Here is a 27,069-nt window from a genome sequence, read left to right as displayed (position 1 = left end):
TAATGGATTGCATTTAACAGAAGGTCCTTTCTCTCCCCTCCACTTACAGCTGGCAGAGCCTGCCTTTATTACTATTATCATCCGTGGACTGATGCGAGATGAATGTGCAAGGCTGTAATGAGGGTGAACTCCTGGGTTAGCACACGCTTAACTGAAGCAAGGTCATGGGCTTGCTCTGTAAAGTCAGGCCACTTTTCCTGTATGGCAGTAAACTGTCTCTAGACATGGGTGACCTGTGAGTATATGGAAGGTCATTGCTCATATATTAATATTTAAAATATAGAAATATTCGCACTCTTGATTTTTATCATAAATTGATAATTTGCTTACCTTTGATATATCTCATCAAAAGAAACACTATTCTTACCATTAATTGTCACAAATTAATTGTCACAAACACTCGTTCTTTTCATCCTCTACATGCCCGGATAATTTTTGTATTTTTAGTAGAGACAGGGTTTCACCAGGTTGGCCAGACTGGTCTCAAACTCCTGACCTCAGACGATCTGTCTGCCTTGGCCTCCCATAGTGCTGGGATTACAGGAGTGAGCCACCGCGCCTGGCCAATTATCTCCATTTTTTCACAGGAGAGAACAGAATTGGAGCAACGCACCAGATGCACACAACCAGCAAACATAGAGCTGGAATCCAAAGTCAATGCATCTGAATGTCCCAGCTCAGAGAGAGGCGGCGAGCAGGAGAGGACTGGGTGAAAACGGTTCCCACATGCACCTTTGTCTTCATCATTTAGTTCTCCAGGGTGTCACATCGACAACGCCACTTGACCTCCACAGCAATTCTGTGGCGTTTGTGCACCAGGAACTTTATCCCCATTTTGCCAGCGAGGAAACTCAGGTTTGGAGCAGGTAAATCACCACACAAAGCCTTACTGAACAGAGCGCCAGGCCTCAACTTTTGCTGGCATTGTCCTCCTTCGCAGTTTACTTTAGGGCCTGTCATTTACTGGGGTAAAACACAAAAATTCCTTGTCCCTGAAAGACTGCAATTAAAGTGCCATTAGCACAGTAATGTACCAACCAGTCGTTCCTCGGGCACAAGGGGGCGTGTCTACTGCTATTCAGTCTCAGTGGGTAAACTGGAGAGTCCTCCCACAGCGAGCAGATTGCGAGGGGGGTGTGTACGTGGAAGGACTCACAGGGGTTGGGGAGGCAGCAGTGGCGTTCTGCGTTCTGTCCGAGCCTTTGTGTGTTGCTATAAAGGAATACTCGAGGCTGGGTAACTTATGGAGAAAAGAGGTTTATTTGGCTCAAGGTTCTGCAGGCTGTACAAGAAGTATGACGTCAGCATTTGCTTCGGGTGAGTCCCTCAGGGAGCTTCCACTCATGGCAGAAGGGGAAGGGGAGCTGGCATCAGATGGCAAGAGAGGAAGGAAGAGAGGAGTGTTGGAGGTGCCAGGCTCATTTCAACATCAGCTCTGGCAAAAACTAACAGAGCAAGAACTCACTCCTTCCCGAGGGGACAAGAGGATGGCACCAAGAGGCACATGACCCCAAGACTCGAGACAGGCTCCACCACCAACACTGGGAGTCAGATTTCAACATGAGATTTGGAGGGACCAGGTATCCAATCTATCCATCCATTCCAAGCATCCGTTTGACACCGAGAATGCACTATTTCAGCACCTGTATCCATTCAACAAAGGTATTTTCAATTATAATCATGTAATAGGAATAATCGTCATTTTCCTAATTATTCTTTGGGTTTCAAACCAAAAATTGGCAGGGCACGGTGGCTCACGCCTGCACTCCCAGCACTTTGGGAGGCCTCAGGTAGATCACCTGAGCTTAGGAATTAGAGACCAGCCTGGCCAACATGGCGAAACCCCCCTCTACTAAAAATACAATAATTAGCTGGGCATGGTGGCGGGTGCTTGTAATCCCAGCTACTGGGGAGAGTGAGGCAGGAGAATCGCTAGAACATGGGAGGTGGAGGTTGCAGTGAGCGGAGATCGCGCCACAGCATGCCAGTCTGGGTGATGAGAGTGAAACTCCATCTCAAAAACAAAACAAAACAAAACAACCAACAATTATACTTTTAAAAAGCAATACATTTCTTTCCTTTTTTTTTTTTTTTTGAGATGGAGTCTCGCGCTGTCGTCCAGGCTGGAGTGCGAAATGGCCGATCTCGGCTCCTGCAACCTCCCGCCTCCCGGAGTTCACGCCATTCTCTGCCTCGGCCTCCAGTAGCTGAGCCCCTGGCGCCCGCGCTTGACTGAGCCACAGCACAGTGGCTGTCACTCTGGTCTCGATCTCCTGACCTTGTGATCCGCCCACCTGCGGCCTCCCAAAGTGCTGGGATTACAGTGAGCCACGGCCCGGCCTTTTTTTTTTTTTTGAGACAAAGTCTCACTCTGTTGCCCAGGCTGGAGTACAGTAGTGCAATCACGGCTCACCGCAGCCTTAGCCTCCCAGGCTTAAGCAATCCTCCCACTTCAGCCTCCCAAGAAGTTAGGACCACAGGCACGCTTGGCTAAGTTTTAAATTTTTTTGTAGAGACAGGGTCTCATATGTTGGCCAGGCTGGTCTTAAACTCCTGGCCTCAAGTAGTCCTCCTCTGTTGACCTCCCAAAGCATGAGCCAACGTACCTAGCCAAAAAAAAAATTTCAATTTTATTTTATTTATTTATTTATTTATTTAATTTTTTTTTTTGAGACAGTCTTACTCTGTTGCCCAGGCTGGAGTGCAGTGGCGCGATCTCGGCTCCCCAGGTTCTAGCATTTCTTCTGCCTCAGCCTCCTGAGTAGCTGGGACTACAGCCCCGCACCACCACACCTGGCTAATTTTTGTATTTTAAGTAGAGACAGGTTTTCACCATATTGGCCAGGCTGGTCTCGAACTCCTGACCTCGTGATCCATCTGCCTCAGCCTCCCAAAGTGTTGGGATTACAGGCGTGAGCCACTGCTCCCGGCTAAATTTCAGTTTTAAAGACATTATTCGAATTCAGTAAAATACGTAATATATGAGCTGAAATCCTCACTATAACAGAAATATTTCACCTTGCAGTTCCCACTGCCCTGTTTCACTGATTCAAATTTTAAGCACAGGTGATCACATAGAATGAAGCGAAGTAAAGCAAGTGCTCCTTGTTTGTCTTTATAGTCACAGTGCTACCATGGTTTACTTCAAACCTGCTGTTTAAATGCAGGAGGTTGCGGTGCCCATGAGTTGGATCAGACCGTGCCTGAAGCTAGCACTCTGCTTCTGAACCCAATCAACTTCTTGTGGCTGAATGAAGATGTGTTGGAACCAAGTGCATAGCTGGGAGCCCTTGGGATTAATTCCCACGTAAGACATGTTCATTAAAAGATTAGGCATAAAAATGGAATTATACACATATAATTACAGGAGAGTTTTTTTCTGGGAAGAGTATCACTGACAGTGTTTAGAATTCCCAGTGCTCGGTTATAATAACAGAGCACTCTGACTTTCAGTCGGCTTGATCACTTTTTTTTTTTTTTTTTTTTTGAGATGGAGTTACACTCTTGTTGCCTAGGCTGGAATGCAGTGGCGCGATCTCGGCTCACTGCAACCTCCGCCTCCCGGGTTCAAGAGATTCTCCTGCCTCAGACTCCCGTGTAGCTGGGATTACAGGCACACACCACCACACCCGGCTAATTTGGTATTTTTAGTAGACACGGAGTTTCACATGTTGGTCAGGCTGTCCTTGAACTCCCGACCTCAGGTGAGGCTTGATCACTCTTTTTAGGTTCTCTATGGCTAAGGTGACCCCCACATTGCCCGCACCATAGTGAAGTTCTCCCTCCCCAACCTTAGGCATCATGGGTCATGGCAGGAGGTGAAGGTGTGGGGATTGTTGAATAATGGATGGAATGCGATTATGGATGGAGTTGCATCAGGAAATGGAGGCTTAGCACAGTGGCTCCCGCCTGGAATTCCAGCCCTTTGAGAGGCCAGTACAGTAGGATTGCTTGAGGCCAGGAGTTTGAGTCCAGCCTGAGCAATATAGTGAAACTTTGTCTCTACAAAGAATTTTTTTTCCAGAGACAGGGTCTCGTTCTGTTGTCTAGACTGGAGTGCAGTAGTGTGATCATAGCTCCCTGTAACCTCAAAACTTTTTTTTTTTTTTTGAGATGGAGTTTCACTATTTTTGCCCAGGCTGGAGTGCAATGGCGCCATCTTGGCTCACTGCAAGCTCCACCTCCCGGGTTTAAGCGATTCTCCTGCCTCAGCCTCCCAAGTAACTGGGATTACAGGCGCCTGCCACCACGCCTGGCTAATTTTTTTGTATTTTTAGTAGAGACGGGGTTTCACCATGTTGGCCAGGACGGTCTTGATCTCTTGACCTCGTGATCCGCCCGCCTCAGCCTCCCAAAGTGCTGGGATTACAGGCGTGAGTCACCATGCCCGGCCTCAAAACATTTTTTTTTTTTTAAATTATACAGGAGGCGCACACCTGTAGTACCAGTTATTTTGGAGGTAGAGGTGGAAAGATGACTTGAGCCCAGGAGCTTGAGGCTGCAGTGTGCTATGACTGCACCAATGCACTCCAGCCTCGGCAACAGAGCAAGACCCTGTCATGACAACAAAAAATTAGGAAATGGACGTTTATGGCAAACTACTTCTGCCCCGAGATTTCCTGTGGGTTCTGCATGATTGGCCCTCAGGGTGTGGGCAGCTAAGGTTCCAAACTGTACCGTTTAATCCTAGCACAGCACAAATGGCTTGCAGGGGATAAGGCGGAATCTCATCGGCACATCAGAGTAAGCGCCCAGCTATCAGGGGCCAGACCCACGGAGAAGAAGCTGTGCTCTGGGACCCCCCTCCTCCTTCACTAGAGGCAGCGAAATGAAGCACTAGCCCCTGCTCTGACCTTGGTGCTCCCAGAGTCCTTGTGGGTGCTAGTTACAGCCTCAGACTAAGAGCCAGAAGATCTGCCATTGAAGTTTCAGTTCCAAAACTAATGCAATGACTTTGGGTAAGTCATAAAACCTCAAGGCTCAGTTTCTTCATCTGTTAAATAAAATCGACATCTGCCCTGCCGGGCTCCCAGGGTTGTTGTAAGAAGGAGATGGAATAACAGAAATGAAGGAGGGAGGCCAGCTGCCAGAGGGCGGGGACCATCACACACCGTGGCCTCCAACCGGATGGTGCGTCAGAATCAGCTGGGGCTGCCCAAACACAAACCGCTGGGCTCCACCCCCAGGGATCCCCATGCTAAGGTCCAGGGTAAGGCCCAGAATTTCCATGTCTAACAAGCGCCCAGGTGGTGCTATTGCTGCTGGTCCAAGGACCACACTTTGAAAACCATGACTTAGGTTTAGGAGGATGGACTTTGGAGGCAGGTTTGAGTCCTGGCTGTACCACTTCCTGTCTACATGTCTGAGGGCAAGTGACTTAATCTTTACATTTCAGCTTTCTCAGCTACAGACAATATAATATTGGGAGTGCAAATTAGTTCAACCATTGCGGAAAGCAGCATAGTGATTCTGCAAAGAACTTAAAACAGAACTTCCATTCAACCCAGCAATCCCATGGCTGGGTATATACCCAGAGGAATCTAAATCGTTCTGCCATAAAGACACATGCAGGTGTATGTTCACTGCAACACTATTCATGATAGCAAAGACATGGAATCAACATAAACGCCCATCCACAGTAGACTTGATAAAGCAAATGTAATACATATACATCGTGGAATACCATGAAGCCATAAAAAGGAACGAGATCATGTCCTTTGCAGCACCATGGATAGAACTGGAGGCAAACTAAGGCAGAAACAGAAAACCAAACACCGCATGTTCTCACTTATACATGGGAGCTCCACAGTGAGAACACAGGGATATTAGGAGGGGAACGGTGGGCACTGGGGCCTACCTGAGGGTGGAGGATGGGAGGAGGGAGAGGATCCGAAAAAATGCCTATCGGGTACTAGGCTTATTGCTGGGTGATGAAATTATCTGTACACAATCCCCCATGACATGAGTTTACTCATAAAACAAACCTGCACGTGGACCCTCAAACCTAAAATAAAAGTTAACAAAAAATTTTCCTGACCAACCTCTTCAGGAAGAGGGGCAGTCCTCAGTGTCACAAGCAATGCCAATAAAGAACAGGAACGCCACCTTTTTCAACTCCTGGGAGATGAATCCAACGCCTGACCCTGCATTGCACGCACTCTCGCCCACATCGGCTCTCATCCCCACGCTCCTCGTTCCCGTCACCAGCCTATGCTGTAAACACCCTAGCAGTCACGATCAGTCACTTCTCTGTCTTACGGGTTTATTTCATTCTCTGTCCTGCAACCGAAGTTCTGCATTGTCTTACCCATGTTTAGAACAGCTCCATTCAATGATGTCACACAAGCCTTTTAAACTTTTCTGGTGGTCACATTTGAAAAGTAAAACAGCAACAAATAATTTCATTATGATGATTATTATTATTGAGATGGAGTCTCACTCTATCACCCAGGCTGGAGCGCAGTGGCACAATCTCAGCTCACTGTAACCTCTGCCTCCCGGGTTCAAGCAATTCTCCTGCCTCAGCCTCCCAAGTAGTTGGGATTACAGGCACCCACCACCACACCCAGCTGATTTTTGTATTTTTAGTAGAAACGGGGTTTTACCATGTTGGCCAGACTCGTCTCAAATTCCTGACCTCAGGTGATTCACCTGCCTCAGCCTCCCAAAGTGCTGGGGTTACAGGCATGAGTCACTGTGCCCGGCCACTAATTTTAAATGTATTTCTTTAACCCAGTGTATTCAAAATATTATCAGTTCAACCTGTGATCAATATACAAAATTAACAATGTGTTTTGTTTTTTTGGCAGTAATGAATGCCATGTTGGCTTTTATTATTACTTTTTTCTAATTTTACTTTAAGTTCCAGGATACAAGTGCAGAACATGTAGGTGTTATATAGATAAACATGTGTCATGGTGATTTGCTGCACTCATCAACCTGTTATCTAGGTTTTAAACCCTGCATACATTAGCTATTTGTTCTAATGCTCTGCCTCCCCTCGACCCCCCCCCCCCTTAAAATTCTTTTTGTTTTTCACACTGAGTCTTCAAAGTCTGGTGTGTATCATACAGCACATCTCAACAGCCACATGCAGGCAGGGTGCGGTGGCTCACGCCGGTAATCCTAACACTTTGGGAGGCTGAGGTGGGCATTAGACGATGCAGGTCTAGACGACTGCCTGGTATATTGTGGACACAATTCTTGAATGGACCCTGAGAAATAAGCAGAAATGGTTTTGTTATTCCTAATTTACAGAGTATAATAGATAATGGCAATAGCGACTTTTATTTGAGTTTATGTCATGTGTCAGGAATAGGCTATGCATACATTTATTATTTCATCTAAAATCTCATCCTCAAAACAAAAGCCTTTTGCAGTGGGAATTATCACTCCCATTGTTTTTTTTTCAGTAGAGAAAATTAAGTTTCGAAGGAGCTAAGTGACCGAGACCACATATACACTCATCTTCTGATTTCTGATCCTGTGTTTGCTCAGGATGAGAAATATCCTATATTTCTTTAAGCCAGAGATTAAGATAAAAAAGATTTTCAGGAGTAACCAGTCAATGAAAAGTCAAAATAAATAGTTTTGGCAGCCAGGCGCGGTGGCTCACGCCTATAATCCCAACACTTTGGGAGGCCGAGTTGGGCAGATCACTTGAGGTCAGGAGTTCAAGACCAGCCTGGCCAACATGATGAAGCCTTGTCTCTCAAAATTCAAAAATTAGCTGGGCATGGTGGTGCATGCCTGTAACTCCAGCTACTCGGGATGCTGAGGCAGGAGAATCGCTTGAACCCAGGAGGCAGAGGTTGCAGTGAGCCAAGATCACGCCACTGCACTCTAGCCTGGGTGTTGGAGTAAGACCCTGAAAAAAGAGAAAAGAAGAAAAGGAAAGAAAAGAAAGAAGGAAGGAAAGAAAGGAAGGAAGGAAGGGAGAAAGAAGGAAGAAAAGAAGGAAAGAGAGAGGAAGGAGGGAAGGACGGAAGGAGGGAAGGAAGGGAAGGGGAAAGAAGAGAGAGGGTTTTGGCACTATGAAAAGTCATGTGGATGATCCTGCAAACATCCTCAGGTAATTCCAACCTAGGACTTCTCAGGGAAGATGAGTCCTTGTGATACAGGACCAACTTGTATGCATAGAAAAGCAAGCCCTTGGTAGGTCAACCCCCAGATATGCGGGTGAGGTGGGGGCAGCTGTTGGGTCATCCTGAGAGCCTTCCTGGGCATCTCTGGGCTTCCTCAGATACCTACACAAGGGTAGGATGATCAGTCATCAATGGACTTTAGGGACAGCTGTGTGTGTCTTTTTATTTTAAAATAAGAATCTGTCTTGAAGTGCAATAGGTAGGAATGAGGAATGAAAGCTATGGCCAATTTAAATTAAAATTAGGAAAGTTGAACTGTTTAAAATTGATGTTCTTTGGCCGGGCGCAGTGGCTAATGCCTGTAATCCTAGCACTTTAGGAGGCCAAGGCAGGCGGATCACTTGAGGTCAGGAGTTCAAAACCAGCCTGGCCAACATGGTGTAACTCCGTCTCTACTAAAAATACATAAAAGTTAGCCAGGCGTGGTGGCAGGCACCTGTAATCCCAGCTACTTGGGAGGCTGAGGCAGGAGAATTGCTTGAACCCGGGAGGTGGAGGTTGCAGTAAGCCCCGATCGTGCATCGTGCCACTGCACTCCAGCCTGGGCGACACAGCGAGACTCCGTCAAAAAAAAAAAAAAAAGATGATCTTTGATTTCACAGAGGAACACAAAAACTGACCATGCCAATCTACGCGTCGCTTTTGCCTGGGCGGTTCCTTCTTCCTAGAATGTCCTGCTTCTTTCTAATTCATGTGAATGAAATTTTAAAAAAATTATTATCCTTCAAAACTGTATTGCTTAGTCGTTCTGATGTGAGGCCCTCCCGACCCTCCAGGTGCAGTTGCTTCTCTGCTCTGTGTCTCTCTCTCCTCCAACAGCTTGTTCCGCCTGCGCACTATTTGCTGATGTGTTATCTCCAGGGATTCTCGACTTTCTCACCTTCACCCCCAGGGCCTGACAAAACACATGGCAGGTGTGCAAAAGGCTTGTTAGAAGACCTTAAGAAAATTAAAGAAAAGTGGTTTAAAAATAATTGGATAAACAATGTTTGCCAAAGGAGACTTTTTTTTTTGAGACGGAATCTCACTCTGTCGCCCAGATGCAACCTCCACCTCTGGAGTTCAAGCGATTCTCCTGCTTCAGCCTCCTGAGTAGCTACAGGCGCAGGCGACCACGCCCGGCTAACTTCTGTATTTTTAGTAGAGCTGGGGTTTCATCATATTGGTCAGGATGGTCTCGATTTCCTGACCTGGTGATCCACCCGCCTTGACCTCCCAAAGTGCTGAGATTACAGGCGTGAGCCACTGCGCCCCGCCAACCCATGGAGACTTTTAAAATAACTTGATTTGCTTACAGAGCAAAAGGTCAAATAGGGAGCAGAATTCTAAAAGCTGCCTTCTCAACTCAGTTTTCTCCCGGGTCGTGGTGCTTGAGGCACTGGACACGCCCTGATTAAACACGCACGTGCAGTGGAGCAGGGAGGGGACGCGACCCTTCGGGAGTGTGCGCCCGGGGCAAGGCGAGGAATGCGGCTTCCACGGCCTCCCCTCTCGCCCTCCTTTGTGCTTATTCTAATTCATGAATCCTAACATCTTCCTTCCCACTAAAAAATGTGCATTCATTCATTTGGCCACAGCCCTGACTGCAGATCCGCATCCCGGGAGCTCTCGAGGAGCCGCGGTTACCGCACGTGGGCGCCGGGCGCCAGGGGGTTCAAGGGCTTCCCGCGGTGACCCGAGCGCGCCGGGGCTTGGCCCCCGAAAGGCAGCCTGGGGGCGGCGAGAGAAGGAGCCCACACGGTCCATCTCGACCTTCCTCTGCGGGGCTCTGGGCTTCAGCCCGGTCAGGTGCGCCTAAGGCCCCGCTCCCATGGGCCCCGCCCCATCCCAGACCTCGCCTGCCTTCGGGACCTCAGCCCTCTCCCCGCTTCTTCAAGTACCGACAGGAAGTTGACGAGTTTGGGCTCGTCGGGGACCGGGCTCCAGGCTCCGCCCGGCGACCCCTCCCCTCCTTAGGCCCCGGCTCTCATCAGGACGCCGCCCAGACGTGCGTCATCTTTCCGCGCCGCGGACGGAAGTGCTGCGGGGTCGCGCCCACGCTGGGCCGGGAGTCGAAATGCTTCCCGGTGCCGGGAGTGAGCGATGAGCTGGCTTGTGTTCCTGGCCCACAGAGTCGCCTTGGCCGCCGTGTCCTGCCGTTGCGGCTCTCGCGGGTTCGGGATGTTCTATGCCGTGAGGAGGGGCCGCAAGACCGGGGTCTTTCTGACCTGGTGAGTGCCCGCCCGCCTAGGCGCCTCCCTGCCGGCACCGGGGTCGAGGGGAGGCCGGAGCTCGGCTAACCCCGGCGGCGGGAGCCTGGCGGGCCTAGTCTGTGCCGCGCGCCGTGGCTGTGGGTGGTCGGGGAACCGCCTCGTATTCCTGCTCGGCCGGCGGGGTTCCAGGAGGCTCACGACCGGGGACTGGACCGCGCCGAAGACTTGTTTGGAAAGGGGTGGCCTAATAAACCCTGTGTTTAATCCTTCATCTTTGTTGCAGTTAAAGTACAACAAAAAGTGACACGCCCTGAGAACTAACCCCCGTTACCAGATTTTCCGTACCAGCTAAATTGGGACTGGAACTCAGTACCTAATCTAATCTTCCCTTTTTAAAAAGGTCAATTCGAATAAGCCAGTATTTGCAGTTGGATCCTTGTAACAACGCTTGGAGGTGAGAGGGATCATTCTCACTTGCAGGTGTAGTTCCTGTGGTCAGGAAGTTCCCAGGGCACGAACTGACAGAGAAAGGACTTCAGCCCACGTGTTCTGCCTCTACCACCAGAACTCTTCCCACTACAAGATACCAGAGGTCGTTACCTGTGTTCCACGGCAGCTATAGTGTTGAGGAAGAAGCATCTCAGAAGTTGACCTTTTTGTCGTAATGAAATGGTTAATATTTTTTTCAAAGGCCCCAGTATTTTGTTACGCTTTGAGTTTGACGAAAGCCTTACGGTGCTGGTGTGCTGGCTGGCATACAGTAGAACACAGGTGTAGAGTCTGACGTGCAGGATGAAACTATAAGGCATGATTCTGCCCTTTTCACACTAAAATTGGTCCTCCATATCCAGTTTGCATCCTCAGTTTCAGCTAACCATAGATCAAAAATATTTGGAAAAAATAAACGTAGAATACAGTTTTAAAATACCCATGAAAACACAGTACAACAACTATATACATTGTATTAGGTATTATAAACTGGAGATGATTTAAAGCATACAAGAAGATGTGTGTAGGTTATGTGCAAATACACCATTTTATGCAAAGGACTTAAGCATCCTCTGCTAGTGGTATCTGTGATGGGGGTGGAGGACTTCCTGGAATCCGTCTCCCTCAGATACCAAGGGACAACTGTATTTCCAACTTTAAGAATCTTAATAAAAAAGGGGATAAGTTAGGGAAGGAGGAAATAACATTGCACATCTTTTCCAGGAATGAGTGCAAAGCACAGGTGGACCGGTTTCCTGCTGCCAGATTTAAGAAGTTTGCCACAGAGGATGAGGCCTGGACCTTTGTCAGGAAATCTGCAAGCCCAGAAGTTTCAGAAGGTAGTCACCTCTCATGTCAGTCTGACATTTTAACCTATTCAAAGGCTTTCATATGCCAGATGGCATTTGATCTATATAGCTACCCTCTAGGCATGTAGAGAACCTCGAGTGATCATTTTCATTTTACAAATTAGAACAGGCTGAAAGCAGTTACAAATAGTGGTTCATATTACTTACAGTATTAGGGATAAGCCAGGACTCAGTTCTCCTGTTCCATTCAGCCTTTTATGCCATAATTCCTTGTCTTTTAAAAAAAATACTTGTCCAGCCTGGCCAACATGATGAAATTCCATTTCTACTAAAATGCAAAAATTAGCTGGGTGTGGTGGTGTGCACCTGTAATCCCAGCTACTTGGGAGGCTGAGGCGGGAGAATTGCTTGAGCCCGGGAGGTGGAGGCTGCAGTGAGCCAAGATTGCGCCACTGCACTCTAGCCTGGGTGACAGGGCAAGACTTGTCAAAAAAAAAAAAAAAAAAAACTTGCATAGTTATTAGACTGAATGGGCTACAGTTTATAGGAATGAGTGTGGTTCTTTCATGGCATGCACCTTTATGGTGTTTCCTTTTTATTGAGGACAGTCACACAATCTGAATTTTTTTTTTTCCCTTCCGTGAGACAGTCTCACTCTGTTGCCCAGGCTGGAGTGCAGTGTCACAATCTTGGCTCACTGCAATCCCTGCTTCCTGGGTTCAAGTGATTCTCCTGCTTCAGCTTCCCGAGTAGCTGGGATTACATGTGCGTGCCACCACACCCGGCTAATTTTTGTATTTTTTTTTAGTAGAGATGGGATTTCACCATATCGGCCAAGCTGGTCTTGAACTCCTGACCTCAAGTGATTCACCTGCCTTGGCCTCCCAAAGTGTTAGGATTCCAGGCATGAGCCACCATGCCTGGCCAGTTTCTTCCAATTTTATGTGTTATATAAAGTATGGTTATTCAAAGTTTAAAGCCCAATATAAGATTAATGCCCAATATAATTTGAAGTTTAAAGCCCATTATGCAAACTCAGATGAGTGGGTGACAACTTTAAAGCACAAGATTTTAAAAGTATTTCTGGATCTACACTGAGGAAGTGCTCTTACATGAATGTTACTTACAAACTTTTTACTCCAGCAAATTAAAACTGAGCAGAGCATAATTTTAATTACCTTATCTTGAACAGCCTCTCTGGAGGCCACTGAGATGCCTGAACACTGAACAACTGCTCCTTTGAATCATCATAACAATCCTGGACAAAGCACAATTCAGAGAGAGGAAGGTTATGTCCAGAATGGAGTCCTGAAGAGTTAGTTTCCAAAGTAGGGGCGACCCTCACTTAGTGCATCTGCTCCACCCTCTCGCTCTTCAGTAGCTTTTAAAGGAGGTTCTGCTTGTTTGAGAATGAGGACACATGAAAAAGGCTCATCGATGCGACAGTTCTTACTGCTTACTGCAATGACAGCCCATAAGCTGAGAGACAAGGTGTTGGGGCAAGGAAGGCAACTTTTTTCCGAGAGCCACCAAGCCAAGAAGGTGGTGGACTAATGTCCTGAGGAACCATCTTAAGTTAATATAACTGGAGACTTCTTCTGTGTTAAGGGAAGGGGAAAGAAAGGCGGAGGTGAGATCAGGAGGTGACCGATGAGCACAGACATCCTGATGGCAGCGAGGGTCCAAGGGGATTGTGAAACTTCTCTGTCCTTGGTCAGACCATGATGCTCCTATAAGTCTTCAACATAACATTGTTTTTTTTTTTTTTTTTTTTTGGAGACGGAGTCTCGCTCTGTCGCCCAGGCTGGAGTGCAGTGGCCAGATCTCAGCTCACTGCAAGCTCCGCCTCCCGGGTTCACGCCATTCTCCTGCCTCAGCCTCCCAAGTAGCTGGGACTACAGGCGCCCGCCACCTCGCCCGGCTAGTTTTTTGTACTTTTTAGTAGAGACGGGGTTTCACCGTGTTAGCCAGGATGGTCTCGATCTCCTGACCTCGTGATCCGCCCGTCTCGGCCTCCCAAAGTGCTGGGATTACAGGCTTGAGCCACCGCGCCCGGCCTTCAACATAACATTGTTACTTGTGTGTGCTCCCTCTTTATCTCCTTGGGGGTTAGTTTTGGGAAGGGACCACTGTCATACTTGCTTTAAACTATAAATTCTTCCCATAGTTCTCTCAGCCTATACAATCCCACCACGGGGATGTTAGGGGAGAATGGAGGCAGTAATGCTGAGCCTCATCCTCGCTGTTACAGCTGTTCATTTTTCTACCAGATGGAAAAATCAGTTTGAGACAGAAAGCAGGTTTGAAAATATGGCTCTTTCCTTCTTTGCTGGGTTCCTGATACTTCCTTTTCATAATTTTCCTTTTCACAAATTTTTTGTTTTTAACCAATGAGTAATTTATTTGTATCTCAGTTCTGCCAATATAAGTATGTTTCTGTTTTTATTAAGTACTCTAAATCTTAAAGCAAGCTAGTTCCTTGTGAATCTGCTTCTTAAAACTTCAGAGATCTCCTAGTCAGTGACTTACGACTATAAATTGAGATTTAGTGCTTTTAATGATTCAGATCTGTATCAAAGAAAAAGCATTAGCCCCTTTGACAGTTTTTTGTTTTTTAACAGTACTTTTATCCTTATTTTAGAATTATTGAGCTATTTGCTGGTTCTTATGGTTTATATAAGCTGATTTAAGGTTAATTTACTTAAAAACCACAATTTTGTGAAGTAAAACTTAACTGACAAGTGTGGTTTTTTCCTCCTTCAAAGTCTTGTCTGTTCTGTAGGAAGTGTCCATCTCTGTTACAGTAGGTAAAGCCAGTATTTGTATCAGTGTTACGGTTCTACGAAATGACACTTTGACCTGGAGCGGAGTATTTGTGTTTACTTCAGTAGAGCACCTAGAGGCAGGTTTTGGAGGTGAGAATGTGATAATGAAACCTGGCAGTGGAAACGCCGGCATTGCTGACGCCGGGCTGATCAGAGTCAAGTGTCGCCCAGGCTCCCTGAGTGCTCCGAGAGGTGTGGGTTGAGAAGCTCCACTAGGCTGGAGATTTGTCTTGTGCCTTTCTAGTAGGTGTTCTGTTTGTGCCCCATTTCTTCATCCTTGGTTTAGGAGTTGAGAGCTGGAGGTGAATCCTGTAGTGTTGAGTTAGGGTTGTTTGCAGGTAGGTGGTGGCTCCTGTGTCTTTATTTTCACACCATAAAATGATAGTGTGGGAAAAGTCATTTCAGATCATCTAGCCCAGGGCTTCATTTTACAGAAGCCCAGAGGGTTTAATTCAGTTGACAGAGTTCACAGCTGATAAAAGGTATAACACAAATTGAAACTCTGGTGTTTTGAGTCGTGGTCTAATTTAGTGATTCTACTTCAGTTTCCATAATATTACCCAGTGAGTGAGATATGGGCCCTTCCCAGATAACCCTGAGATGGTATTAAGAATCTCTTTGGGGCCGGGCGCGGTGGCTCAAGCCTGTAATCCCAGCACTTTGGGAGGCCAAGACAGGTGGATCACGAGGTCAGGAGATCGAGACCATCCTGGCTAACACGGTGAAACCCCGTCTCTACTAAAAAAAAAATGCAAAAAACTAGCCGGGCGAGGTGGTGGGCGCCTGTAGTCCCAGCTACTCGGGAGGCTGAGGCAGGAGAATGGCGGGAACCCGGGAGGCGGAGCTTGCAGTGAGCTGAGATCCGGCCACTGCGCTCCAGCCTGGGCCGCGACAGAGCGAGACTCCGTCTCAAAAAAAAAAAAAAGAATCTCTTTGGGACTGGGCACGGTGGCTCACACCTGTAATCCCAGCACTCTGGGAGGCCAAGGCGGGCGGATCACAAGGTCAGGAGTTCAAGACCAGCCTGGCCAAGATGGTGAAACCCCATCTCTACTAAAAATACAAAAAAAAAAATTAGCCAGGCGTGGTGGTGGGTGCCTGTAATCCCAGCTACTTGGGAGGCTGCGGCAGAGAACTGCTTGAACCAGGCAGGCAGAAGTTTCAGTGAGCTGAGATCGTGCCACTGTACTCCAGCCTGGGCACAGAGCGAGACTCTGTCTCAAAAAAAAAAAAAAAAAATCGATTTGGGATTAACTTTGAGTACACCCTGAAGAAAAACTTTGTTGCAAAAGAAGAACTGCAAGAGTGCCCCCCCTGAAGGGACCCAGTTGCTTCCTTTTAGTTTCTGGTCTCTGTTTCCTTCTCTTTTTGAGATGGAGTCTCGCTCTGTTGCCCAGGCTGGAGTGCCGTGGCGTGATCTCAGCTCACTGCAATCTCCGCCTCCCTGGTTCATGCCATTCTCCTGCCTCACCCTTCCAAGTAGCTGTGATTACAGGCGTGCGCCACCACGCCTGGCTAATTTTTGTATTTTTAGTAGAGATGGGATTTTATCATGTTGACCAGGCAGGTCTTGAACTCCTAACCGCAAATGATCTGCCCACCTCGGCCTCCCAGCCTGTTTCCCTTTCTTAATATGTCCCATTATCTGTTTATTCAAACTAAACTAACCTGTACCCTCTAAGCCCTCCTAGAGGTTCTTAATTTGGTGTCCATGTAGTTGTATTTGAGGCGGGGAAGGGCTGAACCATGGCCATGACTCATCTTTTTTTAGATTTATTTATTTTTAAGCAAAGGAGTCTCACTATGTTGGCCAGATTGGACTCAAACTCCTGGGCTCAAGCGATACTCATATCAGCCTCCTAAGTAGCTGGAACTGTAGGCATGCACCACTGCACCCAGCAACATCACTCATGTTATATACACAATTTTGGACCATGTTTTTCCTGGAGAAAGAGCCCCTTTTATTTCAAACTGTCCATGATCTCTAAAGGGTCAAGAACTCTTGGTGTCATTATCTCCATCAAAACCACACTTTACTTTCTTTTATTTTTTTTTCTTTGAGACGGAATATCACCCTTGTTGTCCAGGCTGGAGTGCAATGACGCAATCTTGGCTCACTGCAACGTCCACCTCCCCACCTCCCAGGTTCAGGCAATTCTCCTGCCTCAGCCTCCCAAGTAGCTGGAATTAACAGGCATGCGTCACCACTCCTGCCTAATTTTGTATTTTTAGTAGAGATGGGGTTTCTCCATGTTGGTCAGGCTGGTCTGGAGCTCCCAACCTCAGGTGATCCGCCCACCTCGGCCTCCCAAAGTGCTTGGATTATAGGTGTGAGCCACTGCACCCAACCAACCAGATTTTACTTTCAACAGAAGCCTTGCTATTGTCTTCTCATTGTCTTTACCAAACTTATCTTGAAAAATTTAGAATTATTTCTCAGAGTATCAAAGTCTGAGATGGTGTGAATGGGGTCATTCCCTTGTAAGTCTAAGATGGCGTGGAGGGGGTTGAGATAGGGTGGAGGGGGTTGAGATGGCGTGGAGGGGGTTGGGGCGGCGCGGAGAGGGGGTTGGAGCGGCGCGGAGGGGGGGTTGGGGCGGCGCGGAGGGGAGTCGGGGCGGCGTGGAGGGGGGTCATTGCCTCGTTTCCCTCGTAGGACCACATACAGAGGGTGTTTTTAAGTCTGATTTAATGATACTAAATAACTTAAGACTGAATGTCTTCATTCTCTAGCATTTCGTGTTATGTTCATTGTTTCCAGCTCACTAGTGGACTCTGTCTTTCAGGGCAGGAAAATCAACATGGACAAGAATCGCAGATGAAAGCCAGCAAGCGACTCCATGAGCCACTGGATGGAGATGGAGATGAAAGCGCAGAGCCCTATGCAAAGCACATGAAGCCGAGCATGGAGCCGGCGCCTCCAGTTAGCAGAGACACGTTTTCCTACATGGGTACATCTTCCTTGGGTTTTCAAATTTTAATAGAACCATCATGAGCATGTTATGTGTAAAAGGTGTTTCCCACTTAATGGGGAGAGTTTGAGCTGATGTTTATTATCTTCATTCTTATGTGTAAAGATTATTTAGAAATCACTAAGGCCATTATTTTGTAATTGATCAAGTGGTGCAGAATTAAACTTTTGGATGTTCTTAGGAAAACCCTTACATGTAAATGAACAACCGTAATCTTCTGAAATACCAGTGCTCCCTGTGCATGCAGTACTTAACGTTATTAAGATAAAATATGAAGACTCCAGCTTTTTCAAATAAGAAACACCCCGCACGCCACTGCTTGTTATGATTGATTAGCACCAGCATTTTAACCTTTCATACCCAGTCTTTGAAAAACAGGAGATTCTATTTTATCCTGAGAAGCAAAGTAGTAGTGAACTTTTCTGCTACCTTTCACTCCAGGAATCAGTTGTATGTATTTAGTGACTCACAGAATAGAAGTCTCCTTTGTGTCTTTTACATGAGCAGAAAATAGAAATAAGTAGCATTAAAAAATATAAATCAGTATATTTATAGGTTCTAATTTAATTCAAGGGAAACCAGTAGAAAATGTTTTGCCAAGCTGTATTATTTATAGATACGTTTTGCAGTTATGTAAAAAAAGATCAAACAAGTATTCTTTATTTGGTGATTTACTAGTAGGAATTGAAGCAAAGATTTGTGGAGTCGCAGGGAGATGAGCCATTTCCAGGCACTGACCATTGCTGGAGGCTCAGTGGCCTGGAACATGGCGGGTGGCAGGTGCTGGCTCCTGAGACAGTTCAGTCGCTGGGCGGCAAGTTTGTAGTCGTGCTCATACAGTCAAGTTCCAGCTGAACTGAGGAGCCGTGCCCGACACCCACACTCCCCTTGGCGCTCAGCCCCGCTCCTGTGAGGAGCACGTCCCCATCCCTGCCCCTTCGCCACTGCTGAGCTCAGTTTGCCGTCCTTGGGACACGTACTTCCACTTCCTGCGCATGTCACCTCTATTTGCCCTCTCTCCCAGCTCTTTTAACACTTTGCAACCTGACCTCTGCTCCCACCACACTGCTGAAGTGTCCTGGTCACCAGTGGCCTGAGAGTGCCCCCATCCGTCCTTTTTTACCTTGTTCTTTACAGCATTGGTGTGTCAATCACACCCTCTATCAAGAGGGAAAGAAGCAAAGACAGGAACCATATTTAACTAGTGGCAAATATACCAGGGAAGAAATTGGACCAGCCCTGGTCAGGAGACTGGGCCCTCTGGCAGGCAGGGTCACCGTCACGCTGAGGCACTGCTTGTCTCTGGGAGGATGCTCCCTAGGAGTGAAGGTGACCCTGCCATGGAGACAGAGTCATTGTCCTTTGAACCCTCAGTGTGGGATGTGAACAGTAGTTCTTTGCAGCAGGCCCTAGTTTGACAAAGTGACTGCCTTCGTCCTGAACCTGCCTGGCCTACCAGATCAAAATGTAAGCGGATTCCTAGCATAGATGGTAGGTGCCCCCTCGTAAGGAATTGAGCACGTTTCCCGTCTGCAGCGCTGTAAAATGCCCTCGGGTTAAAATGCTAACTCGACCTAGAGGATTTTTGAGGTGAATTTCAGTTTTCAGTAAGGTCAGCCCAGCAGTATTTACTTCCCTTTTCCCACAGGAGACTTTGTTGTCGTCTACACTGATGGCTGCTGCTCCAGTAATGGGCGTAGAAGGCCACGAGCGGGAATCGGCGTTTACTGGGGGCCGGGCCATCCTTTGTAAGTAAACAAAGCAAGCAGAGTTTTACTGAATCATGTTCCACAAGTTGTGAAAAGATGAGGCGGGATCTGCTTATTATTTGATTATTGGGAAAACCTGCAGATGAATAGCTCTGGCAGCGGGTAGCAGAGGAGCAGCTTTGGTTCGTGTTAGGGCTAAGCGGCATTGCTTCTCAGAATGTCAGGTACCTCAGCTTTACTTCCTTTGCTTTTTTTTTTTTTTAAGACAGGGTCTCACTCTGTTGCCCAGGATGGAGCACAGTGGCACAAACACAGCTCACTGCAGCCTCAACCTTCTGGGCTCAAGTAATCCTCCCACCTTGGCCTCTCGGAGTGTTGGGATTACGGGCGTGAGCCACCACACCTGGCTTTGGCATTTCTTTCTTGCCCTGTGGAGGAGTCTATTTTTTTTTTGAGATGGAGTCTCACTCTGTCAGGCTAGACACCCAGGCTAGAGTGCAGTGGCACGATCTTGGCTCACTACAAGCTCTGCTGCTCAGGTTCACGCCGTTCTCCTGCCTCAGCCTCCCGAGTAGCTGGGACTACAGGCACCTGCCACTGCACCCGGCGAATTTTTTGTATTTTTAGTAGAGATGGAGTTTCACCATGTTAGCCAGGATGGTCTTGATCTTCTGACCTAGTGATCCGCCCACCTCAGCCTCCCAAGAGGAGTCTTTTTTTTAGTAGAGATGTGGTCTCACTATGTAGCCCAGGCTGGGCTCACATTTCTGGGCTCACGCGATCCTCCCAACTTGTCCTCCCAAAGCGCCGAAATCACAGGTGTGAGCCACCACCCCGGCCCAAAAATTGCTCATTCTTTTAGGAAACTGGATCTCCTGGTGACCCCCATTTTAAATAACTTGTCTGAGGATTTTTTGGTTCCTTAATTTCATTTCCTCCGTTACTTCTTGGAGGTTTTTAGTAGCTTAGTCTTGCTGATGTGGCCTCACTTCCTCTTGACTCTGCAGTCACATGGCACACTGGGAGATGGTCTTCGGAGGCATGCACAAGGGGGCAGGGGCAGTCTCCGGACTTGGAAGCCGTCACATCACCAGACTGTCTTCGAGGTGATGCTTTGTGTTTCAGAAGGCACACAGGGTGAAGTGAAGTGCGATTATCCAAACACACCTAGCCCCTGGATGTGAATGAACTTGAACTGTAGTGGGTAGCCCTAAGATTCAGTGTAGAGGAGGAATTTCAGCCCTGCAAAATCACCATGCACCGATGCCGACCTGCATTCTCCAGTATTTACCTGTGCCCACGAACGCCGTGAGGCAGATTTGATGTAATTGTTCCATAATAATACCACTTTACATTTCTGCTGCACTGTACAGTTGACAAGGTTCTTTTACTTTCTTTCACGTTACCATTTCATTTTAGCTTGGAACCCTGGAAGAGGAGGCAAGCGTGGGTCGCACTGAGTATCCGTGGGCTTAGCGCTTGCCCAGGGTACATGCTAATGCCTCTCAGGTCCAGAAATTCAACTTCACTCCTGACTTCTGACTTCTGGTCCGGTGTTCCTTCTATGATACCATACCATGGTGTTTTTCAACAAAGTCTTCATATTGTGGGTTTGATTTTTTTTTTCCCTCATCGATTTCATAGTTTACTCTCATCACACTGGGCTGGGAGAGGATGGGGTTGTACCGCAGTGTATACAATTGCTATTCTGTTGTCTTTCATACAGAATTTCAAGATCTAGATTCTAATTGTAAGTTGAGGGTTTGGATCAGAGTCAGAAGACATCAGCTGCTTCTGTTTCTGCTGGGGGCTACTGGGAGTATGGCAGGAAACAGACCTAGAGCTGACCACAGAGGGTTCATGTTCCAGGGGTCCCGTCTGGATACCTCCATGGAGATCATGGCTGGGCTGGGAGCTGCGCCTCAAAGCAAATGGGATGGCACAGACCTGGGGCTGGTTCTCAGAAGCTGGAAGGACAGACATTGTCTGTTTGTTTGTATCCAGAATCGTGTGTGTGGCCTCTTTGGAAGCACGGGGCCATGGAGGCTCCTGGGCCTCAGGTTGGCCTCATGGGCAGTTCAGGAGGAATCCTTCAGACTTCCCGTCTGGGGACATTGTTACCAGCTCTTCTTTCTGTGCCTGTGTTTGAGATGCTGGGCACTTGATTTAGACCAGCAATCTCCAACCTTTTTGGCACCAGGGGTCAGTTTTGTGGAAGACGATTTTTCCACAGGGCATGGGGCGGAAGGATGGTTTTGGGATGATTCAAGCATACTTAACGTTTATTGTGTACTTTATTATTATTACATTGTAATGTATAATGAAAGAATTTTACAACTTGCTCCTAGAATCACTAGGAGCCCTGAGCTTGTTTCCCTGCAGTTAGACGGTCCCATCTGGGGTGATGGGACAGTGATAGATGATCAGGCAGTAGATTTTCATAAGGAGTGCGTAACCCAGATCCCTTGGGTGCACAGTTCAAGGTAGGGTTCATGCTCCTGTGCACATCTAGTGCCACTGCCCGTCTGACAGGAGGCTGAGCTCAGGTGGTAATGTGAGTGATGGGGAGTGGCTGTAAACACTGATGAAGCTTCGCTGGCTTGCCCACCTCTCTCCTGCTGTGCAGTCTGGTTCTTAGGCCACAGACTGGTACCAGTACATGGCCTGGGGGTTGGGGACCCCTGCTTTAGACCATTTATTATTCTTCTGCCTCAACTCTTTGCATTCAAAAAATGCCCATTCTTTTTTGTTTGCTTGTTATTATTTATTAATGAGACAGGGTGTCACTCTGTTGCCTGGGCTGGAGTGCAGTAGCATGATCATAGCTCACTGCAGCCTCAAACTCCCAGGCTCAAGTAATCCTCCTGCCTCAGCCTCCCGAGTGACTGGGACTATAGGTCCACACCACAATGCCCAGCTAATTTCTTTTTTTTTTTTAAGTAGAGATGAGGTCTCACTACGTTGTCCAGGCTGTTCTCAAATTTGTGGGCTCACGCAATCCTCCCACCTTGTCCTCCCAAAGTGCTGGGATTACAGGTGTGAGCCACCACGCCTGGCCCAAAAATTGCTCATTCTTTTAGGAAACACTGGATCTCCTGGTGACCCCAAATTTTAAATAACTTGTCTGAGGGTTTTTTCTGGTTCCTTGATTTCATTTTCCTGTTTTACTCCCTGGAGGTTTTTAGTAATTTCAGTCTGAAACCTCACTCTCCATTCTTCTTCCTGAGTTTTCTCCTGGGATTCTTCCCGCCGCAGCCATAGGGCCTAACCCAGGGTCCGCAGAGAACTAGCTCTTACTTCCTCTGCCCTAGTGGAACCCATGAGAGTCAGAACGTGCCCGAGTGTGGAAACCTGTTTGCTCCTGTCTGCTTCTGGGAGTCTCTCTGTTAGTTTGATTTTTATATGATACTTTTATATTTCAAATAAGTATACACACTAGTTTGTTATCCATTAAGAAGAATCACTTTGAGAATTCACTTTATAATTTTCTTTTGTACTGTTTTGAAACAGAAATGTAGGCATTAGACTTCCTGGGCGACAGACAAACCAAAGAGCAGAAATTCATGTAAGTTATCAGATACATTTAAGCCTCTCATTTTTGAGCGTTGAGTATGAACTTATAAAATAATTCTTTTTTTTTCTACGTATATATACAAGATATTTGAAGAAGAGACGTTGGTTTAATAGCAATTTTGAAAAATAGGAATTTTGTAGAAAAATTGTAAAAACTTATTTCAGATAGATGTCTGCACAGGAGAATTGTATGTATAGTAGTGTTTCATACAGAGAATACGATCATCACAGTACAGAGGGGATGTTTCAATTTTGAAGTACTTTTGAACCTCAGTAATGTCAAAGTTGAACATTTTCTGTAGCATGACTATCGACTTGTCTTTTCAAGGCAGCCTGCAAAGCCATTGAACAAGCAAAGGCTCAAAACATCAGTAAACTGGTTCTGTATACAGACAGTATGTTTACTATAAACGGTAAGCTTTCACGTTTGATTTCTTCTGTTTTTCCAGTAACTGTGAAGGGAAATTGGTAGGAGGTGTTGTAACAGGGCAGGACCCAAATGGGAGCGTTGAGGGGGATGACATTGGTGTGTCAGGTATCAAGCAAAGAGTGAGGATTTTGGAGTCTGCCTTCTGCTGCTCTGATGTTTTCCACATGCTTATTTCTTCGCCAGGCACTGGAGATGCAGTCAGAAGTGGAAGTGGCTCTGCTCTAGTGTTACTTCTAGTCTGTGTGTGTATAAGTCACTTAAGATGGCGTGTTGACTGCTTCTTTGGGAAATGCCCTGAATAGGAGCATGTAGGGGATGCTTATGAGACTGGGGAAGGCTCCTGGGAAAAATGACATCTTAAGCTGACAGCTGTAGGTAGAATACAAGTTAGGGGAAGGGGAAGAGAAGTGGGTATTTCAGGCTGTGCCAAAAGCTAAAGCGCTGAGGCCAGCTAAGAAAGTGAAGAGTCAAGGATGGTGACTCAGAATACAAGTGGGATCAATTATAAGAGGTAAGACTAAGGAGGTGAAAAAGGCAGGACACTCAAGATTGACTCACCAGTGATCATGCATTTTGGTAGGTATAACTAACTGGGTTCAAAGTTGGAAGGAAAATGGGTGGAAGACAAGTGCAGGGAAAGAGGTGATCAACAAAGAGGACTTCGTGGCACTGGAGAGGCTCACCCAGGGGATGGACATTCAGTGGGTGAGTATCTTAAATGTTCATGTCTTATGGCTATTATGACCAAATAAGCTAAGTTTACTAGAGATTAGTGGTTTATGTAAGTGGTTTCATGACATAACAATTTCCATGCAATTAATATCATAATGTATATTAAAACATATTTGAGGCTGGGCACAGTTTCTCATGCCTGTAATCCCAGCACTTTGGGAGGCTGAGGTGGGTGGATCACGAGGTCAGGAGTTCAAGACCAGCCTGGCCAGTATGGTGAAACCCCATCTCTATTAAAAAATACAAAAACTAGCCAGGCATGGTGGTGTGCGCCTGTAGTCCCAGCTACTCAGGAGGCTGAGGCAGGAGAATCACTTGAACCCGGGAGGCCGAGATTGCAGTGAGCCGAGATCGCGCCACTGCACTCCAGCACTGAGCAACGATATGAGACTCCAAGACTCTGTCTCAAAAAAATAAAACTATTTGAGGCTGGGCACAATGGTTCACACCTGTAATCCAGCACTTTAGGAGGCCCAAATGGGCTGACTTCTTGAGCCCAGAAGTTCAAGACCAGCCTGGATAACATAGTAAGACTCTGTTTCTAGAAAAAATAAAAAATTAGCCAGGTGTAGTGGTGCATGCCTGTAGTCTAGTTACTCAGGATGCTGAGGTGGGAGGATGACTTGAGCTGGGGAGGTCGAAGTTGCAATGAGCCAAGATTGTACCGCTGCACTCTAGCCTGGGCGACAGAGCAAGAGCCTGTCTCAGAAAAACAAACCCACCCACATATACACATTTGATTCTTTCCCTTATCATACAAGTAATACGGTTTTTTGGTTTGGTTTGGTGTGGTTTTTGAGACAGAGTCTCACTCTGTCACCCCAGGCTGTGGCGTGATCTCATTACAACCTCTGCCTTCTGGGTCCAGGTGATTCTCATGCCTCAGCCTCCCAAGTGTCTGGGATTACAGGCATATGCCCACACACCTGGCTAATGTTTGTATTTTTAGTAGCGATGGGGTTTTGTCATGTTACCCAGGCTGGTCTTGAACTCTTAACCTCAAACGATCCACCTGTCTTGGCCTTTCAAAGTACTGGGATTACATTTGTTTTGTGTCACTTCCTATATTATTTTTATTTTATGATAAAAAGGTTTACAACTAAATAAATAATCATGTCAACCTTTTATTTATTGTTTTGAGACAGAGTCTCGCACTGTTGCCCAGGCTGGAGTGCAGTGGCGCAATCTCAGCTCACTGCAACCACAAGTAATACAATTTTAGTGAGAGTATCACTAGGCATAGAATACATAGGCAGTGTGGTTTGAGGGATGTTCTACAAAACTTACATTTTGTTAAGAACACAAACTAACACCTAACCTGGGCACATGACATTACTATGACAGCTGTATGTCACCCTGTTCGTTTCTTCGGAATGCATCATAATGTTAAATAAAACTATCAGTGTATTTTGTTTCAAACAATAGTAAGGTTGTGTGATTAAAGTCTTGGTGATAGAACTTTTATTCCAAGATGGAAGCATTTTTTAAAATTATAGATTGTGTTTATTAAAAAGTTTTTTTTAAACAATACAGAACAAATTAAACTGCAACCATTGTCTCAACCCTGCCTTGTTCTGCCTTCCCGGAACCACTGATAACAGTTGGGTAGCCTGATGTGTAAATTTGCTTTGGCAACGTAAATGTAGACAGTAGTTAAATAAGTACATTGGTTTTTCTGACAGCACTGCAAGGGAAGCGTGTGTGTGTGTGTTGCATACATATCCGTCCACCCATCTGTACATACATGTGTTTTGCCTGGAAAGCTTATCAAGTCCCATTGATAAGTGGGGGAGGAAATAGCAATATGAATGGTAAAATCCAATTTGTAGAAAAACAAAATGGAATGTTTGTAAATACATCCGTTGCATAAACGCATGAAGAATCAACAGCGTGCTGCTGAGGATCACGTTTGGGGAGAGGAGCGTCGAAGTTGAGCTTACACTATGCAGTCTTCTGAATGTTTTTTTATGGTGAGAATATAGTCATGTGTCGCTTATGTAAAGATGAGTAAAAATAAAAGGAAAACATTTATCTTAACAGATGCACATTCCTGGTCATTCGGGATTTATAGGCAATGAAGAAGCTGATAGATTAGCCAAAAAAGGAGCTAAACAATCGGAAGACTGAGCCATGTGACTTTAGTCCTTGGGAGAACTTGAGCCAGTGGCTGTCTTGCTGCTTGTGCTTACTGGTGTGGAAAACAGCCTGCAGGTGGGACCATCGCGGTGATGGGCAGATGCGTCTTTCACACGGAATCAGGCACAGTGGCCTTCTGTGACATGTTTTCATAAAAAATGGTTAAGTATATAATAAATTGAACATCTTTGAGATTGGAGAATTATGTGAGATTTCTGCATTATATTTACTGGGTTCGATACTGTTCTTGCTTGTTTTATTGCAGGCAAGCAAGGCAAATGGCCTAAAATTCTGTGGCTTATATTTTGATAAATCAAAGAACCATTGGTTAAAAGATGCAACTCAGAAATCTAGAAGTGTTCTGGAAGCTTCCATTTACCATCCAGTCGACAGGACTGAGTCTCCTGCTTGTATAGGTGACTTGTGCGCATGGGTACCTTAGAGAAACATGCTGCCCAGGGCCTGGGCGCGCAGCTCAGTGGGCCGGGCGTAGGCTGGGTCTCAGCCCCATGTGCCTGCTTGCCGGGCACTTAGTATAGGGCAAAGCCTGCCTGCAGGCGACCCTGGCTGCTAGGCCATTCTCTGGGAACAGCTATGACTTGTAAAAGACTGAAATGCATAAATAAATCTTTCAAATATCTATTTGGCTCTTTTGTTTAAAACTGTGCAAATTAAAAAAAAAAAACACTGGTTTGGCACGGTGGCTCACTTCTGTAATCTCAGCACTTTGAGAGGCCAAGGTGGGCAGATCACTTGAGGTCAGGAGTTTGAGACCAGCTGGGCCAACATGACGAAACCCTGTCTCTACTAAAAATACAAAAAGTATCCAGGTATGGTGGCATGGGTCTGTAGTCCCAGCTGCTTGGGAGACTGAGGCACAAGAATTACTTGAACCAAGGAGGCGGAGGTTGCAGTGAGCCGAGATTGCGCCACTGCACTCCAACCTGGGTAACAGAGTAAGACTCTGTCTCAAAAAATAATAATAATAAAAGTTTGACATGATTATTTATTTAGTTTTAAACACTTTTATCATAAAAACATACAGGAAGTAACACAAA

At 46.5% G+C, this 27,069-nt stretch overlaps 1 protein-coding gene and 1 long non-coding RNA gene across 4 annotated transcripts; one reads left to right on the top strand and one right to left on the bottom strand.

Annotated features, from left to right (window-relative positions):
• Positions 1–1,237: 1,237 nt before the first annotated feature.
• On the bottom strand, positions 1,238–1,812 carry LOC108581542. Its single transcript, XR_001893820.3, has 2 exons — positions 1,466–1,812; positions 1,238–1,364 (listed from the first exon to the last, which is right to left on the bottom strand). It is a non-coding gene; the product is annotated as an uncharacterized LOC108581542 (long non-coding RNA).
• Positions 1,813–9,523: 7,711 nt separating this feature from the next.
• On the top strand, positions 9,524–26,696 carry RNASEH1 (ribonuclease H1). 3 transcript variants are annotated; one of them, XM_009183628.3, is made up of 9 exons: positions 10,248–10,354; positions 10,817–11,008; positions 11,549–11,664; positions 17,246–17,410; positions 19,080–19,179; positions 22,651–22,705; positions 23,042–23,126; positions 23,724–23,848; positions 25,916–26,651. In XM_009183628.3, the coding sequence occupies exons 2-9, from the start codon at positions 11,001–11,003 to the stop codon at positions 26,000–26,002; spliced, it is 741 nt and encodes a 246-aa protein (XP_009181892.1). In that variant the 5' UTR covers positions 10,248–10,354; positions 10,817–11,000; the 3' UTR covers positions 26,003–26,651. The 3 variants fall into 3 exon arrangements, with proteins under 3 accessions (XP_021780156.1, NP_001272431.1, XP_009181892.1); NM_001285502.1 differs by lacking the exon at positions 10,817–11,008 and having other exon boundaries at positions 10,128–10,354; positions 25,916–26,696; XM_021924464.2 differs by lacking the exons at positions 10,817–11,008; positions 22,651–22,705; positions 23,042–23,126; positions 23,724–23,848; positions 25,916–26,651 and adding an exon at positions 20,560–21,979 and having other exon boundaries at positions 9,524–10,354.
• The last annotated feature ends 373 nt before the right edge of the window (positions 26,697–27,069 follow it).

Source organism: Papio anubis, chromosome 14, assembly GCF_008728515.1.
Source record: "Papio anubis isolate 15944 chromosome 14, Panubis1.0, whole genome shotgun sequence".
NCBI lineage: Eukaryota > Metazoa > Chordata > Mammalia > Primates > Cercopithecidae > Papio > Papio anubis.
Note: the sequence above shows the minus strand (reverse complement) of the source record. Positions and strands in the feature narration are given on the sequence as shown.